A 17642-nucleotide genomic window follows, 5' to 3' on the forward strand; every position below is an offset into this window, starting at 1 on the left:
TGAAATTAAAAACATCTGATGTGTGTTTGCATGGAAAATGCTGTGTCACCACATTGGTTAGGGATTTAAAGAAAGCCTTGAAAAGGATTCATTTGACTTCATCATAAACAGCTGCATCCCTGAATTACAGCGCAAACCCCCATGGGAGAGAAATTATACCATTTGTCCGCTTTGAGTTCCAGAAAATTATCCCTAAACAGCAGAGCGAAGGAACGTGTGTTCATTAATTATATTAACTCATGCGTGTTATTGACTGATGAGGGAAACATGGCAACAGTATGACCTGGCTTTAAATACCCAGCTTAACACACTTTCTAAGCACCACAGGCATCCAGGCAAAGTACGATGCGCTGTTATGGCAACGTTCATCAATATTTGCCTGAGATACAAAGTAGAATGCTGCTATAGATACAGTGTCTCATCCAAGCTTTGATTGTGTCTGTTGTTGGGCTAAGTGTAAGTATTGCAGCACAGGTTGAAAAAAATATTCTGAAACTACATGGGATTGCCCTGCAGACCACGTGTGGAACATACTTTGGGGTTATTATAATGGTTACCCAGATCCATCCAAAACCACATACAATACCACTGGTATAATCCGTATAATGCAACATTCATTAATCTCTCGCCGCCTCTCCCATAATAATGTCACTAGAGGTCTTGTCTATTCAAAAGTATATACACATTAGATACATAGTATAATGTGAGTGTTATTTTATGCTGGGGGGGATATCTGTACACTGGGCATACAAGCATGATTATATTGCACAGCATATGAATGTTTTACACCGTGTATGTCTGTATGTGTGTATATTTCCCAAGTTAGATATGTATTTTCGGATGAAAATTATATTGTTTTACTACCAGATTATTCACTCCGGTTATTCAGTTACATTCCACCTCGCTTCTTGCGGCGTTACAGAACACTTGCCGTATTCAGTCACATAGTGTCCTAAGACAATGCACAGACTCATTTCTATGGAAATCCAGTTTTCATAGTCAATAATAAACGTAGTCAGTCGTGTACTGTCAAACTTTATTACGCAACAAAATTTAAGAAAACTCACAGTTTTCAAACCTGACTTGCTGGTCAGATTTCAGAGTAGACATGTGCATTCGTTTTCGAACGAAAGCGTTTTCGGACGAAATTCCTGTGGTTTTCATATTCGTCGGCAGAAACGTAAACGAAAGAGCAACATATGATAATGGAAACGAAAGGAAAGTGGAAATGCCGAATGATTACCTTTTCGTTTCCGATTTTGTTTCCATTAGGACGAAAACAGCATTGGCGTGCGCAAAAAAAAAAAAAAGAAGCAAGGAGGGAGCTGGCATCTCTACCAGCTCCCTCCTTGTAAAAAAATGATTACTACCCCCCCTGCATTAAAATCCATGGGGGTCACTATGACCCCCATATTAATAAATGGGAGGTTAATTCCTCCTGAATGCCCCTACTCGCGGCATTGCCGCGTTTAGGGGCATGTCAACTAAACAGCGAGCAGCCAGTGGCTGCTCACTGTCATTACACACTAATTATAAATCCTCCCTATTAAGTGACCCCCATATTGATTTATAATTAGTGTGTAATGACAGAGAGATGCCGGCTCCCTCCTTGCTTTTTTTTTTTTTTTTTGCGCACGCGCAGTGCAGTTTTCGTCCTGATTGATGAAAACGAACACATTTTTAACGATTTTCGTCCGCAAACAAATGGTTTGAAGACGAAATTCGGGATTGACGAATTAAATTTTTATTTAAAACGAAATCTTTCGTAGAAAAGGTCAGGTCCTGGGATCAGTTGTTACTTGAACAGAAATCCAAAACACAGAACTGTTTCAGAAAAGCAGGACAGTTGGAAACTACACATGTCTTTTGTTGCTCAGATAGCATTAAGCCACAAAGATTTGGGTTGTGAATGCTAAAGGGTTGACATTATAGGCACCCAGACCACGTTAGCTCATTGAAGTGGTCTGGGTGCACGTCCCAGGTCCCTTAACCCTGCAAAGGTAATTATTGCATTTTTTTAATAAACTGCATTAATTACTTGCCAGGGTTAACTCCACCTCTAGTGGCTGTCTACCAGGCAAATTTGTTTACCTGGCACTATAGTTTCCCTTTAGCTTCTTTTCTTGTGCTTCACTCCACCCATTAGTCCAAGGCTACCCCGCTAACTATCCGGCAATCTGTACATTTATTAACAGTTTTACTATTATAGTAGGTGGTTCATATGTTGCGCTCTATACAAATCATCTTCAGTTTAGTATCTATATTTTGGTTTTATCCCATCCCTTATTTATATCCATCCCAATAAAAATGATAGTTAAATTATATTATTCCTGCGCCTTTTGTTTGTTTACTGAGGAGCTGCTGGGGAGGCTGGCAAACTTTTTGAAGCCATGCTCCGCTCTGTTTATCTTTGTCATCAATCAAAGCTCCACATAAAGAGAGTGCTCCATATCTCAGAATAGTCATTTATTATTGTGTGGTGACTTTCATTGCTGCAATTAATTAAAACAGAATTGTTTGCTGCAACAGCTGCATTTGTAACTAATAATATGGATGCTATTAATTTCAATTCTTGTGTGTGTTATGTTATGTGAAATATGATTTACTAAAGAGTGAATTGTGACAAACATTCCAATTTTGTCTAAAATATCAAAACTAATGTTTTCGCAGAATATTTGTTGCCTACTCAAAATGATATTTTAGATTTAAAGCCACACTGGCACAGCTCCAAAAAAGTTACTATATGTCAATTTATATTGGGATTATACACTAGACGCTCAATTGTAGTGAATTAAAAATTGAATTGCGACACTTTAGTAAAAAATATTTTGCTTAGACAAATTCTCCCACTTAGCTAAGTGTTTAAATTTAGTTTAAACTTCAGTATAATTTGTTGTGTTTAGTGAATAAGTGGCTGATTGACAGCCACTGGAGGCAGGCTTAGTCCTGCAAGGTAATTATTGCAGTTTCTCGAAGCAGGACTTAGTGGGACAGGGACATTGCACCCAGACCTGTCTGTGAGGTGATGTGTGTGTGATGTAGTGTATGTGAAGGGTGCTGTGTGTGTGCGGGTTGCTGTGCGTGTGTGAAGGGGGCAGTGCGTGTGTGAGGGTTAGACTGTGTATGAGGGTTGTACTGTGTGTGAGTGCTTACAGCAAGGCTGGCTCTCCATGGGCCAGCAGGGGAGAGGAAAGGGTCTCCCCTGCCAGCCTTGGTCCACGGCCACTGGGCGTTTTCTGCAGAACCCACCACCGCCCACCTGAAATCCCAAACAGCCCAATACCCATGGTCTATACTTGCCAGAACAACTACAATAAGTTGTAGTTGTTCTGGTACCTATAGTGTCTCTTTAAATTACTCTTCAAAAAAATTGTATTTTTCAATTTATATTGGAGAGAAAAGTGGGAAAAGTGATTGATTGATAAAAAAAAATGTTACGTCAATGCAAAAAATTACATACATACAAAGATGATGGGGAAGTTGTAAAAGAAGCAACAGACAAAAGTACCTAAAAACGTAAACCACTTATGACACATGGTGCAATATTCTCTCTGTGACACATTGATAAATCTCCCCCAGTATGTAAAGTAATTTTGTGATGATGTTTTTAATATAAAACAAGAGCTACTTAGGGGCACGTACACTCACATGTGGTGGGAATGTCCCAAAGCTCACGCATTGTGGACAAAAATACACCAATTGGTATATAGAATTTTTCACAGGGCACCCGACTTGAACCCTTGGACGTACCTCCTGAACAGACCTATAGACAACTGGACAAGGGGGGAACAAAAACTAATCCATAAAATTACATTGGCAGCAAGGAGAACAATGGCGCAAACTTGGCTACAAGCCGACGTACCCCCCTTGCAACAGGTGATAGGTAACATAAAAGAAGTACACCTAATGGATAGCCTGACGGCCAGATTGCGAGGAACCACACATAAATTTGATAAACTATGGGAACCCGGGCACGACTACACGCTAAATAGCCCCCCCTGGGAATAAGGAGCACACAGAACTACAGGAAGCCTCACTGAACTGTCGCATAATACCCCCTCCCCCCCTCCCCCCCCCCATCCCTGTCCCACCCTTTCTTCCTTTCTCTAACTATCTCTTTCTCTCCCTTCGCTGGCCCTCCATCCCTAGGCTACAGGGACCGGGGGACGCGAAGATACTATCCATACACTCCTACACTCTAGACGGGCCCTGGCAGACCCAGAGTCGGGACATAGGGGGACCGGGAAAGGGGCCCTGACCCGACCAAAACACACCGAGTTCCACAGGCCAACACTGGCACACACGGATAGAAAGACATTAGTATCCGACAGGGCGGCCTCGGAGACGGTCTAGACTATGCCTCGGCGTTGCGTCTAAATAGAAACAGGGCCCAAGCCAACAGACACAACATAAACAAGCATGGCACACTAAGTTTACGTGTATGGGGAGGACACAAGGACTCTACAGCGTACATTCAATACGCAAACCAAGTTATGAGACAGGCACTCTAACATGAAGATATGGCTAACACACTGTACGGAATGTAATGTCTACCTGTCGACTATGTTATGTATTATCTTGTTGAAGAAAAAATGGAAAAACTCCTTGGCGGACATGGTCAAAGATGGCATAAATGTACTCCAGACTTAATCACAGTATAACTAGGCTTCTTGTAACGATGTACATATAACTGTATACCCTCTGGCTTCTGCGTAAGCCAGCAAACCTTTGTTGAGACACTGTGACCGCCAAGATGAAAAAATAAAGAATTAAAAAATAAAAAAAAATAAAAACAAGAGCTACTTTGGACCTATACTTTAATGGATACCTAGTACTTAGATAAATATTAGCTCACTGAGTGCTGCTACAGTTAGCCTGTTCACCGTTCTGTTCCTGGCCTTAGTTCCTAATCATTAGTCACTCATCCCAGAATATAAAGTTATGCTTTGCGAACCACGATTCCTCTGCATTTTATTCGGTTCAAAAAGTCACAGCTTAGGAATTCTTAGGAACTCCACCAGAACGCAAAATGGAATGTCCGCTGATACAACATATAAATTAACAAGAGAAATATACATTCTTATAGCTTATGGGGTTATGGGGAATAGGCTTCCGTGGCGTCCAGACTCCAAATCCGACCCCGGGAGTCCTATAGTTTTTCTTATGTAAAAAAAAAAAAAAAAGAGCAAACATTTATTAGTAAAAAAAAAAAAAAAAAAAAACTGCTTTTTATAGTTTTTCATTCCAACTATAAAGCTGTTTCCTGTGTATTAGTGATTTTTAACTTATCACAAATGGCGGTTACTTGGCTTAGAGATTTAAACAGAATTTACTGTTTCCAAAAGGATTTAGGGAGTATAAGACCAAAATGAATGTTTATTATTTTCGGGTTTGGCTTTTTGTTAAACAGACACACTGTGATTTGTCAAGGGGAAAAGTAGCTCAAGATGTAGGAGTCCGCAGAAGTCTGAACTAGTATATTTATAACATTTTACAGTCAGAAGATGGCCAACAAGCAAAAACACAACCAAATAGTGCCCACTGGGTGCATCAGAACACCCATGCAACTAGTCTTCCACTAGCCCCTATTGCCACTCTCAAGCCACCTTTGTACCACTGGCAAACACCTGGGTCCACTCTGAAGTCAGCAACAACCACAACCAGTATTATGAGCCAGCGTATGCAGGGTCACTCTGTGAGGATGGTGTACACATGATCCCAGCCTCCATCAGAATAGATTAAAGAACACGCATGTGACTCGCGGCCACACGTGCAAACGGCTTGCATCAGCCGACATAATCAGAACTCCCTTTCTCATTTTATCCTGTTTATTACTGCAGTAGTGTTTTGCAGTTTTATGCTCACGCACTATATAGTGCTTCACCTTGGCCATACAAGTTCTTGTATGGCATTCACATAGCTTAGTATCTTCTATGGACTTTCTTACAGCTTTCTGCAAGAGACCCTGAACAACAGCCCATTAACTCGTGAAAACCATGCAGCTTCCATTCACACTGTATCTTCTCATAGCAATTACTTTCAGGTACACTATTTTCATGAACTACTTTTGATTGCAAACAATTACATGCCAGCATTTATCCCATAAACCCATGCAGCATCAATAGCTCAACAGTGGTTGTGAGGGACATACACTGAAGCACATTTATTTTGATTTGCCTCAGGCAGACTTGGGCATGTATCATGCTCTCTCATTTGGAAAGTGTCCCTCGGTTCACCCAAAAGCATTATTCACATACTTTTGGGAATTAACTAGTGAATTATGGAAAAATGCCAGTTTTACTTAAAATTAGCAATTCCCTAATACATTTACAGGATTATTAACTAAAGTGAGAATTCAAACTGAATTTCAAATGTAAGCACAGAGTAATCGAACTGAAACTATAGCTTAACCAATTCCGTGTACTTTGGCATTATTTGTGTTCGGAATACAAACCTGTATTCCTGACCCTATAATGCTCATGTGGGCTGGTTTGGCTGTTTAGGTGATCATCCCCCCCACCCTCCCTCCGCCACCGATCACACCGAAAAGGTGATTTAACTTTTTTTTTCCACCCCACACCAGTCTCGTCTGGCCACCCCTCAATGGCTACGATCATCAATATTGATGATCTCAGTCAATCCAATGGTTTTCTATAGGAATCCGCATCTCCAATCAGCATCTCCTTGTAGAAATGCATTTAATCAATGCATCTCTATAGGGAACATTTATCGCCTCCATGCAGAACGTAGATATGCTAAATATAGGTACTGCACAGAGTACAGCACTGACACAGGAAACACCTTTAGTTGCCACTAGAGGTATAACTAGGCATCAATGTATTACTGCATTTTTTCTGAAAAGACATCAGAACCTCTGCCTTAAACTGTAGTTGTTCTGGTATCTACAGTATCCCTTTAAATCTGATATTCTCTTTAAAGTCTCATTTCAGTGCATAACCCTGCTAGTGAGTAATGGAAGTAATGGCTACATTTCTCTTATCTTAAATATCACAAAAATTGGCACGATGATAAAAGCAATATATACTTCTTTTCATATTAGATTGCTTTAGATGTAAAGAAGGCTGTGAAAAAAAATCTTGTTTAACCTTTTGATTTTTTATTTTTTATTTTAAATACACAAAAATACTCTGCTCTCATGAATATCAAACAATTGCAAACACAACACAGGATTATCCCCCCAATTTTTTTTTTTTTAAATCTTTGTTATGTATGTGTGTGGCAGAAAAACTGGTATCCTTTAAGTCAATACTTTTTGCTACCACCCTTTGCCAAGATAATAGCTCTGAGCCTTCTCCTATGATGTATGATGAGGCATGGCAAGGATCTGGGACCATTCCTCCATACAACATGTCTCCAGATCCTTCAGTTCACCTCAAAGAGTTTTCTCTGGGGTTCAAGTCAGGAGACTCGGATGGCCATGGCTGGGCCTTGCTTTTGTGGTCAGTAAACCATTTTTGTGTTGATTTTGATGTATGTTTTGGATCATTCTACTGCTGGAAGATCCAACCACAGTCCATTTTAAGCTTTCTGGCACAGGTTCTCAGGAGTTTATTTAATATATGTTGATATAATAATAATATTGGAGTCCATGATGCCATGCATGTAAAAAAAATATCCAGGTCCTCTGGCAGAAAAAACGCTTCGAAACATTGGAGCCACCACCATATTTAACCATGGGCATGAGTTACTTTTACTTTTCCATATGGCTACCTCTTTGTGTGCACCAAACCTGGTGTTTGTTGCCAAAAAACTTCATTTTGGCTTTATCTAATCATAGAGCCTGATCTTTTTTTGAAGTTCCAGTTGTGTCTGACTAAACTGAAGATGCTTGAGTTTGTTTTTGAATAAGAGTAGAGGCTTTTTTCTTGAAACCCTTCCAAACAATGTGTGGTGATGTAGGTGACTTCAAATTGTAGCTTTGGAGACTTTCTGACCCCAAGGCGCAACTAACTTCAACTTCTGCAGTTCTCCATCTGTGATCCTTCGAGATGTTTTGGCCACTCAAACCATCCTCTTCACAGTGTATTGAGACAATCTAGACATATGTTATTTCCTGGGTTGAGTCATATTATTTCCAGTTGACTATAACTTCTTAATTATTGCCCTGAGGGTGGAAATGTGTATTTTCAATGCTTTTGTGTATTTTCTTATAGCCAGTTCCTCTTTTTTTAAAGGTCAACATACACCTTTTGCCACACATCAAAGCTATATCAATAGTCTTACACATTGTGATACATAACTAAGGGAATTTGACCTATGTGTTACCTCATATTTATACCCCAGTGAAACAGGAAGTCATGATTGAACAATTTCCTCTTCCTAGTCACCCAGGTGTACTAAAAAAAAAAATTAAAATATCAATGGGGATATACTTCAAATATATATATATACATATATCCCTCCATCATGTGATACGGAAGAGTGAATTGCTTTGACACATGCGCTGTTGTGCCGGGCACACGCCGTGCAGGATGAGCGATGAACTTCAGCTGATTTGGTGAGTGATTATTGGATGAGATGTCTTATTTAAGTTTGTTTTGTGCAATGTCTTATGCCTTGTGTGTCCTGATGAAAGCTCCGATCGGGAGCTGAAACGTTGACTGGTTCTACTAACAAATAAATTGAATGAATTTACTCCAAGAGTGCCGGTAATATTTCTTTTGATTTTTATATATACATATATATATATATTTTATATGAATTTATACGGGTGCCAATAATTGTCACACATATATTTATTGTCTGATATCAATGAGAGCAGAACATTTTTGTGTTTTGAACAAAAGATCAAAAGATTAAAAGGTTAAACAAAAAAGACAATTTTTACAGCTTTCTTTACTCATATTTACCAAGGGTACCAATATTAGTAGAGGTCACTGTATCTCTCTCTCTCTCTCTCTCATATATACGGTATATATATATATATATATATATATATATATATATATATATATATATATATATATATATATAAAATCACTAAAAGCTGAATATCTGAGAAAAAATACATTTTAACTGTGATGATCTCATCATGAAGCATTCTGTAAAGCCTGACAGAATAAATGATTTGGACAAAAGACATGTTGAAAGCCTTGTCACCTGCTAGTGACATTGCCACTTTGGCTGAAGTGATGCAGTATATCTCTCATGTTCAAAAGTGTCTCTAAATAGGAGGTAAAGAATTGTCCGAGACATATCCCCACTACCCAAACAGAGGATCTTTGAGAGCCGTGAATAGGTCTTTTGATGGCACAAATGCCTATTTTAAATGAGCTCTCTCAGTTTGGTATCATTTTCCGCTTTCAAACCTTGGTGAGTTCACTTTAGCTTTTCAGAAAACAGTAGGAAGGTAGATATAGGAATCAATCTCGTCTTGCATCACCCACGGGCCAAATAGAGTTTTTGTTAATTTTTTTTTTTTCGTAAAAGCAGTAATTTAAATTTATCTGACATGGGAGGGGGGGGGGGGGACCTGTCACATTATGCAGTTTGTAATCCTTCTTATTTTTCTTTTTTTCATAGTGTATGCCAAAGATTCTTTCTCTTTTCAGAATCTGAATCCATTAACAGCTGACAATGCTAGTTCATATCCGTATGATAATATTTCTAGATTCTATGATAGCTTTGGGGATTTATGTAAAAATCGAGAAAATAACATCATCTTATTTCACTGGACTTCTAAGTTGCATATTTTATTTCTTTTTAATCTTTCTTTATTTCCCTAGCGTTTATATTTTGTTTTGGATTTTCTTTTTCTTTTTTTTCCCCCTAAATAAAGCCCGATCTGTCTTCATTGGCCGTGATTCAATTTGCAGGGTTTGTGATGAGAGTCTGGGGTGTAATGAGATATCGATGGCTGTAGTTCTCATATTTTCTGCTGATCTACACAGAAAAGGACAATTTTAATGACCTGATTGCAGTCAAATCGTGCAATTTAAAGGAAACCTATCACTGAAGCTAAATTCAAATATTTCTTTATAATGAGTTGGAGGAGTTTTTAAGATACGGCTAATTGTGAATTTTAAACTATCTCACAATTCTTTCAGAGATTCATTTGCAGATGATGCACTAATGCAAATGTAAATAATGGATAAGGTATGTCCGTGCTAAAACTTGCACCAGTTTAAAAAGCACAACAAACTTTTTTTAAGACACACTAAATGTGGGGCTGCCAGAACCCCCACATGTTCCTATACACATATAAACGCATCATGCTAAATGATAGCATGTGGAAGTTGCTTCCCTGGAGTATATAGAATGTATATGCTACGAGAAGGCAATTCGTTAAGAATCCATATGAATTATGTTTTTATTATGGGTTTTCCTCCTGCTCCATATGAATACTATATCCTATATGGGTGTAATTTTTATGTAGTGCCTATCTGCATGAAAATATAATATAGGTTAAGAAAAATCGGGGAGGAGGGAGGTGGTGGTCTGGCATCTCTAAGTGGATCTCGAAGGCTAGTTTCAAATTAAGAAATATCATGGGATTATGGACATTCATATACAGGTATGGCAAGTAAAACAGTTTACTAATAAAATGTGTGTTTACGATTACCAACAATTTTCAGTTTAAAAAATAATAAAATACATAAGGAAGTTTTATGGGTGCTCCAGTCGGGTACTCTAGGCATTTGCAGAGAGTCAAACTTTTTAAGACCAGTAGAGGAGGCTAAAGTGAGGTTTTGTGATAGCTCTACCTCCTGTTGCCCAAAACCTTCCACAATGTTTTCCCGCATATTCTACTTATCATTGTATTCCATGTACTTGCTACCTTACATGGCCATATTGTTTACTATTTTTAAGGGTATGAATTGGAGAGGTCTGTGGTCACTCTTTCTAGTCAAATTAATAAAAGGAATGGAACATATCAGCTATGAAGAAAGGTTAACAAATTTAAACCTATTTAGTTTAGAAAAACGTCGCCTGAGTGGGGATATGATAACACAAACCGGACTTTACATAGGACACGAGGCCATGCGTTTAGACTGGAAGAAAGAAGATTTCGTCTAAGGCAAAGGAAAGGTTTTTTTACTGTAAGAACAATAAGGATGTGGAATTCTATGCCTGAAGAAGTGGTTTTATCAGAGTCTATACAGATGTTCAAATAGCTACTAGATGCATACTTACATACATAATCTTTCAATGTAGGGTAATAACTGCTTGATCCAAGGATAAATCTGACTGCCATTCTGGGGTCAAGAAGGAATTTTCTTCCTAGCTTGTTGCAAAATTGTGCTTCAAACTGGGTTTTTTGCCTTCTTTTGGATCAACAGCAAAAAACAAATGTGAGGAAGGCTGAACTTGGTGGATGCAAGTCTCTTTTCAGCTATGTAACTATGTAACTAAAAAATCTGAGATGCAATAACATTTATTGCCTTAACCAAAAACGCTAAGACATCTCATTTGTTTAAATCTATTTCTAGATATGGGATGAATTGCTTGATCCAGTTTGAAGACTTTGCCAACTCCAATGCTTTCCGGCTGCTGAACAAATATCGCAATAAGTATTGTACATTCAATGATGATATCCAAGGTAAAAAAAAAAAAAGTTATTATTATTTTTATCATTTGGCATAAGATCATAGTTAGCATAAACCCACATTGTTGTCCTCCGAATCCCAGCGAAATCTATGTTGGCATGCCCCTCACTGAATTTTACATTTTTGTGTGTCACTTTTGCACCCACTGTGAGTATCTCCTGACCCTTCTTGTGTGCTTCTCCTAATCCCACCTGCCCCTATTACATCCTTGTATATCTCCTAACCCCACCTTCTTGTGGGCCTCTTAACCCCCCTTACCTCTTGTCTTCTTCTTAAACTTTTTACCCTTTTTTGTCCTGAACATGTATACACAGTGAAATGCATACGTAGATATGCAATCATACATGCACTCACATGCAAACATGGACATGCACAGTCACATACACAGACACACAATCACGTCTTGTATAATTACATAACACAGAAGGTGGGTGCAGCGCCTAGAATGTCCTTATGAAGATATATGTAATGATAAGAGAGGAAGAAACATAAAGAACCAATAGTGTAGTATGTTAAAACTTCTTTATGGAATAACTGTAAAAAAAAAACAGTGTACACACACTCTAATTAGGATCCAACTTGTATGCCTGGGTGAAATAATCCCTGCCTAAGGATATAGTGTAGTACTGATTCTTCGAGTAGTCTTTGTTGTAGGAGGTATCCTCATAGTTGGATATATATATAAAAAAGAAATAAAACCACAATAGTGCTTTAGAGCAAACTATCCAATCCAGTATGCTTAGGTGGTAGGTATTACTAGCCTTCAGCTGTAAAACCTGTAGAACGTCAGCAAGTTAGTTAATATATTTAGGGGCATCCAATAGCATACAGCATGTGTTAATCTTTAGGTAGGATTCAGCATGTCCCGAGGTATATTGACTAAAAGGGCAAGAGATGACATGTCTCTTGGCATGCCCTGGTCCTGCCAATCTGATAACACAAAGCTAATTCTTCTTCTATTCCTCCTAATGACCACATACCATCCTGGGCATTGAGTGAGAGATTATTTTTACATAAATAAGCTAAGGCAGAATTTATGAGAACAAGGAGAAAGAGCAGAAATTTAGTATCTTGCCTTTCAATAGTTAGTCCCTACTCAGGTCATAAACAAGTTTTAGCTCACCTGTGCCATTCACATATCAGACTGATCCCACCAAAAAGGGCAGATATTTGAAATGTCCCCTGAAAGCAGAGACACTGTAACCCTATAGATTTGTTTTGGACTTTAGAGGGCCCCATCAGTAAGCAAGAAATCCATGTCTAAATTACATGTATGCTAAAAAAAAAAGGGAACCTGTAGTCCCCCCCAAAAAAATGTTGGTGACTTTAGGGCCTTTCTATCACTGTGGGCACTGCCCACCCCGTTTGTTACTAAAACAATTAAGTTAAACTATGATTACTTACCTTGCTTGCACCTCTGAATCTCCTTGGCTGCCCTGTCTTCAAAGCCGTCATAGACGTCAAATTGCCTGCTGATGTCTTCCCCAATCTCCTCCATGCTAATGCTTCTCTGTGAGAAGCATTGGGGTGGAGATACTCATGCAAGGCCAAATACTGCGCCCCAGCAATCAAATGCTGCCATGTGATCACTGGCTTCTGGATGAGGAAGCGCCTCCAGTGGCCATCATATACACAGCCACTAGAGGTGGGTTTAACGCTACAATGTAACCATCGCCAATTCTACAAAACTGCTATATTTTACATTGCAGGGTTAAAATGACAGGACCCTTGTCCCCAGCCCACTTCATCTAGAGGAGATGGTCTGGGTGACTACAGTGGTCCTTTAACTAACATCTTGTGAAAATAAGCCAAAAGAGAATATATGAGAGACAAAAACACTTTTTGTTTGACTTTTTTTTTTTGCTTTGTTTTTTAATGTATGCTCTGTAGCAGTGCAGATGTAGTGATGTCCGTATCCTATGAAAGGCTGAAAACCAGTAAGGATTAAATAAAATAAGGGACTATGGGAACATCTTGACACAGATTTCATGTGCAGAGTGCCTGAGAGACAAATCAACCTCCACAATTAACTATTATAATTTCTAGATATTACTTCCCGTCACATCTGTTCATACAGCCGCCTCTCGGAGTGCTCGAGCGTTGAAAGCATTACATTTACAGAGAGCGTGGATGTGTGTATCAAGAGCATTGCGCGCGAATTAAAGCATTTAACATGCTCTCCGCAGCAGGAAGTTATCTCCACATATATATGTCTTTTTGCAGACACAATCATTTGGTAAAATACTTAGTGCCGTTTACAGGGACCTTTCAAGTCACTCTAGATCTTTTTTTAGAAAGAAAAGGGAAAAAAACACTTTAGACAGAACAGAGTAATCCCTAAATCCTGGACTGGTAGTGGGTACTTGAGGACTGGGTTTGGAACCACTGCTCTAGATCCTTATCAGTGTACGTTGGATTTTCAGGAGACTTTATTTCCAGTTATTTTATTTTAGATTAATTTTCTGAATATCTGTTATCAACTTACAAAAACTCACTGTTTTGTGAATAAACGCTAAATGTAGAAAAGAGGAAAATGGCAATGGGGATTGAAAAGTATGGAATCAGAACCTGTACAGTATGTTAGCAGGGTACTAACACCATTTAATGAAACATTGCAAGTCACTTAGAATGTGTGCTAAAGGGACACTATAGGCACCCAGACCACTTCAGCTCATTGCAGCACTAAGTCTGCCTCCAGTCAGGGCCGGTGCAAGGATTTTTGCCGCCCTAGACAAAAATAAAGTTTGCCGCCCTCCCCCATATGACATCACAATGCCCCACGCATATGATCTGCCATGTTAACTAATGCAAGTGCTGCAGTGCCGCCGTGTTTACATTAAAAGGCCTGCAGGGACAGGCTATAGACACCAGAACCACTACATTAAGCTGAAGTGGTTCTGGGGACTATAGTGCTTCTTTAATGTGAGGTAAATTCGTATGTACAGGATGCAGTGTGTGCGTCTGTAAGGGGTGCATTGAGTGTGTGTAAGGAATGCATTGTGTGTAAGGGTTGCATTGCTTGTGTGTGTGTGTAATGCATTGTGTGTTTTTCTGTGTGCAAGGGGTGCATTGTCTTTGTGTGTAAAGGGTGCATTGTGTGTGTGTGATGGATGTCAATCTCTCCCCCCTCCCTTGTCACTCTCTTCTCCCCCTCTCCCTCCCTTGTCACTCTCTTCACCCCCCCGTGTCCCTCTCTTCTCTCTCCCTCCCTTGTCACTCTCTTCTCCCCTGCTTGTCCCTCTCTTCTCCCCCTCCGTTGTCACTCTCGTCTCCCCCGTTGTCACTCTCGTCTCCCCCGTTGTCACTCTCGTCTCCCCCGTTGTCACTCTCGTCTCCCCCGTTGTCACTCTCGTCTCCCCTGTTGTCACTCTCGTCTCCCCCGTTGTCACTCTCTTCTCCCCCGTTGTCACTCTCTTCTCCCCCGTTGTTACTCTCTTCTCCCCTCCCCACTCTCATTCCCCCTCCCAACCCCGTCAATTCCCCTCCCTGTCATTTTCTTCCCCTCCACCCTGTCAGTTTCTTTCCCCCCTTTCAATTTATTCCCCCTCCCTGTCAATTTATTCCCCCCTTTCAATTTATTCCCCCCCTTTCAATTTATTCCCCCCACCTTCCCTGTCAATTTATTTCCCCCCACCCTCCCTTTCAATTTATTCCCCCCACCCTCCCTTTCAATTTATTCCCCCCACCCTGCCTGTCAATTTATCCCCCCCTGTCCATTTATCCCCCCCCTTTCAATTTATTCCCCTCCACTCCCTGTCAATTTATCCCCCCTGTCAATTTATTACCCCCCTGTCAATTTATTACCCCCCCTCCCTTTCCATTTACCCCCCCCCTTTCCATTTATCCCCCCACCCTCCCATACCTCTGTTGTAGCGTGGCCGAGCCCTGTATGGTCCGCGGGTACAGGGAGCTTTTGTTTCCTGTACCCGACCGGACTCAGTGTGCACTTCCTGTCAGTCCGGCCGGGTACAGGAGACAGGTGCTCCCTGTACGCGCGGACCATACAGGGCTCGGCCACGCTACAGTGAGGGAGTGACGCTGAGCGCTTCCCTCCTGTCAGCCCCTCTCCTCATGCTGCGCCCGGGCGGTGCGCCCTCATGGACGCACCAGCCCGGGCAAAGCTGCAGCCGTCTGAGGCTCTCTACACAGCGCTCGGGCAGCTGCAGCATGAGGGGAGCCGGCGCTCCTGGTGGCGCCCCTTCCCAAGGTAGCGCCGGCCCTGCCTCCAGTTACATCGAACATTTGGTGCTGGGATCAGGTAAGTAAATAAATGGTTTTTAACCCCTTATTCATGTTGGAGGGGGGAGTGAGAGGGAGCTTTAGTGCCAGCAATACAACTTTATATTCCTGGCACTTATAGTATCCCTTTGAGCTTTTTTTTTTTTTTCCATGTGATGATCTGTTTACTGTTTGAATGTATATCAAAGGGTTACTCCAAACACAAAGTGGTTATGGTGCTTGGAATTTGCACGTGCACGTTTCTCAATGTAAGGATATATTGCTCTTAGCTGCCGGTGGTATAACTCCACCTATGACACCGTCATTAGAGCGTCATTATCCTCTGTCGTCCACACGCACAGCATACTGGTGACAGGCGATAACGTTATGGCCTCCCTCTTTCTGTGCCACCCAAGTTCTTCTTAAAGGATCAGTTTTGGGCACTATAACAACTTAATTGAAATTACATTGTTATGGTACCAGGAGGTCCCTTGTGCTTTTTTACCTCAAGAAGTTAAACCATTCATGAATGGTTTAACCCCAAAGAGTTCAATCAAGGGCCGTTCCTGGCTGTTTTCAACAACATCCAGTATCTCAAATATGGATAAAAGAAGCAGGGACTGCCGATGGGCAGGGTCGATGCTGATTGGCTGCAGACGGCTTGTGTGTTTGTATGCTGGCTGACAAACAAAAAATTGTGTTGGACACAAAAGGAAATAAAACATTTTAATTGTTTTTTTTCCCATAATAAACCAGTGATATATTTGATGCATTTTGTTCTGCCAAATATGAGTAATATGGAGCTTAATTCCCATAATATTCATAATGTAATTCAACCATTAGTGAGGCAGTAAAGTGAACAAACAATATGCATGTAGTTGCCAATCTTTATTTTTCATGCGTTACTTGTTTACTTCATGCCCACTAGAGAAGATACCTTTTTTAAAGTGACACTCTAAGTACCATAACAACATGTTCTCCTTGCCTGTGTTATTGTACCCCAGCACATGGTGTGATATAATATGTCACAGGGTGTCATCCATCCCAGTCATCCTGATTTTGGTGGGACAGTCATGATGTCTGGATCCTGTCCCGACTTTCTTCCATGGTGTCCTGCTTTTGGGGTTACCAGGAAACTGTCCCCAAGAAGTGTAGCACATAATTGGATATGCTCACACTGCACTCAGTAGTGCATGTCCTGCTCTCGGTGGGATGGCGTGAATTTACACCAGGCTGACGTTTCAGTAATTCGGGTGGCCTGTGAACATACCCACTTTCCACACGGACCTGCTCCCTTTACCCCCTCTGACTGGAATGCCAATGATTGGGTGGGGGATATGGGTTGCAGCAATCCTTCTCCCAAGCACTACACATAGTTGTTAACCCAAACTATGCAAATTCTCATTCTCTTTGAACAGCTTCTTCATATAACTACCAGGCGTTTATAGAATAAACTCAGCAACCGCTTTGAACATAATGGGAGAGCCAGGTTTGGCTGAAATATTGTCAGCTGCTGCTACGGGCAGCATGCACTAGAGCAGCTGCAATTTCTTGGATTTTTAGTTAATGCATGAATTGCAAAGGCATTTTTGCAAAATACCGTACATATTACCAATATCTACAGGCAAGTGCATTCATTCATCCATCCCATATTTCATCAATGTCAGTAATCAGCAGTCTCAGAATAAATGCAAAATGTTTCTGAAAAATGCATTTGATTCTAACAGGCACCATTAAAGTCTGGATAAAACCTCCCATAAAAGATTAATTTTATCCAAGTGCTAAGAAATGTTGCAGTGTATACTTTCAAACTCAGCATGGAAATGTAGGGCATGCTTTAGATTAATATACATTTTA

The 17642-nt window shown here is 40.4% G+C and overlaps 1 protein-coding gene across 4 annotated transcripts in view; it reads left to right on the forward strand.

Moving 5' to 3' along the window:
• Positions 1–17642, forward strand: part of ME3 (malic enzyme 3) — a 135292-nt gene that overhangs the window by 87067 nt on the left and 30583 nt on the right. For all 4 annotated transcript variants that reach the window (XM_063431108.1, XM_063431089.1, XM_063431115.1 and 1 more), the window contains one exon: positions 11451–11560. In XM_063431108.1, the coding sequence (XP_063287178.1) occupies positions 11451–11560 (110 nt within the window). The remainder of the gene's footprint in view (positions 1–11450; positions 11561–17642) is intronic.

This window comes from Pelobates fuscus, chromosome 1, assembly GCF_036172605.1.
Source record: "Pelobates fuscus isolate aPelFus1 chromosome 1, aPelFus1.pri, whole genome shotgun sequence".
In the NCBI taxonomy this organism is placed as follows: domain Eukaryota; kingdom Metazoa; phylum Chordata; class Amphibia; order Anura; family Pelobatidae; genus Pelobates; species Pelobates fuscus.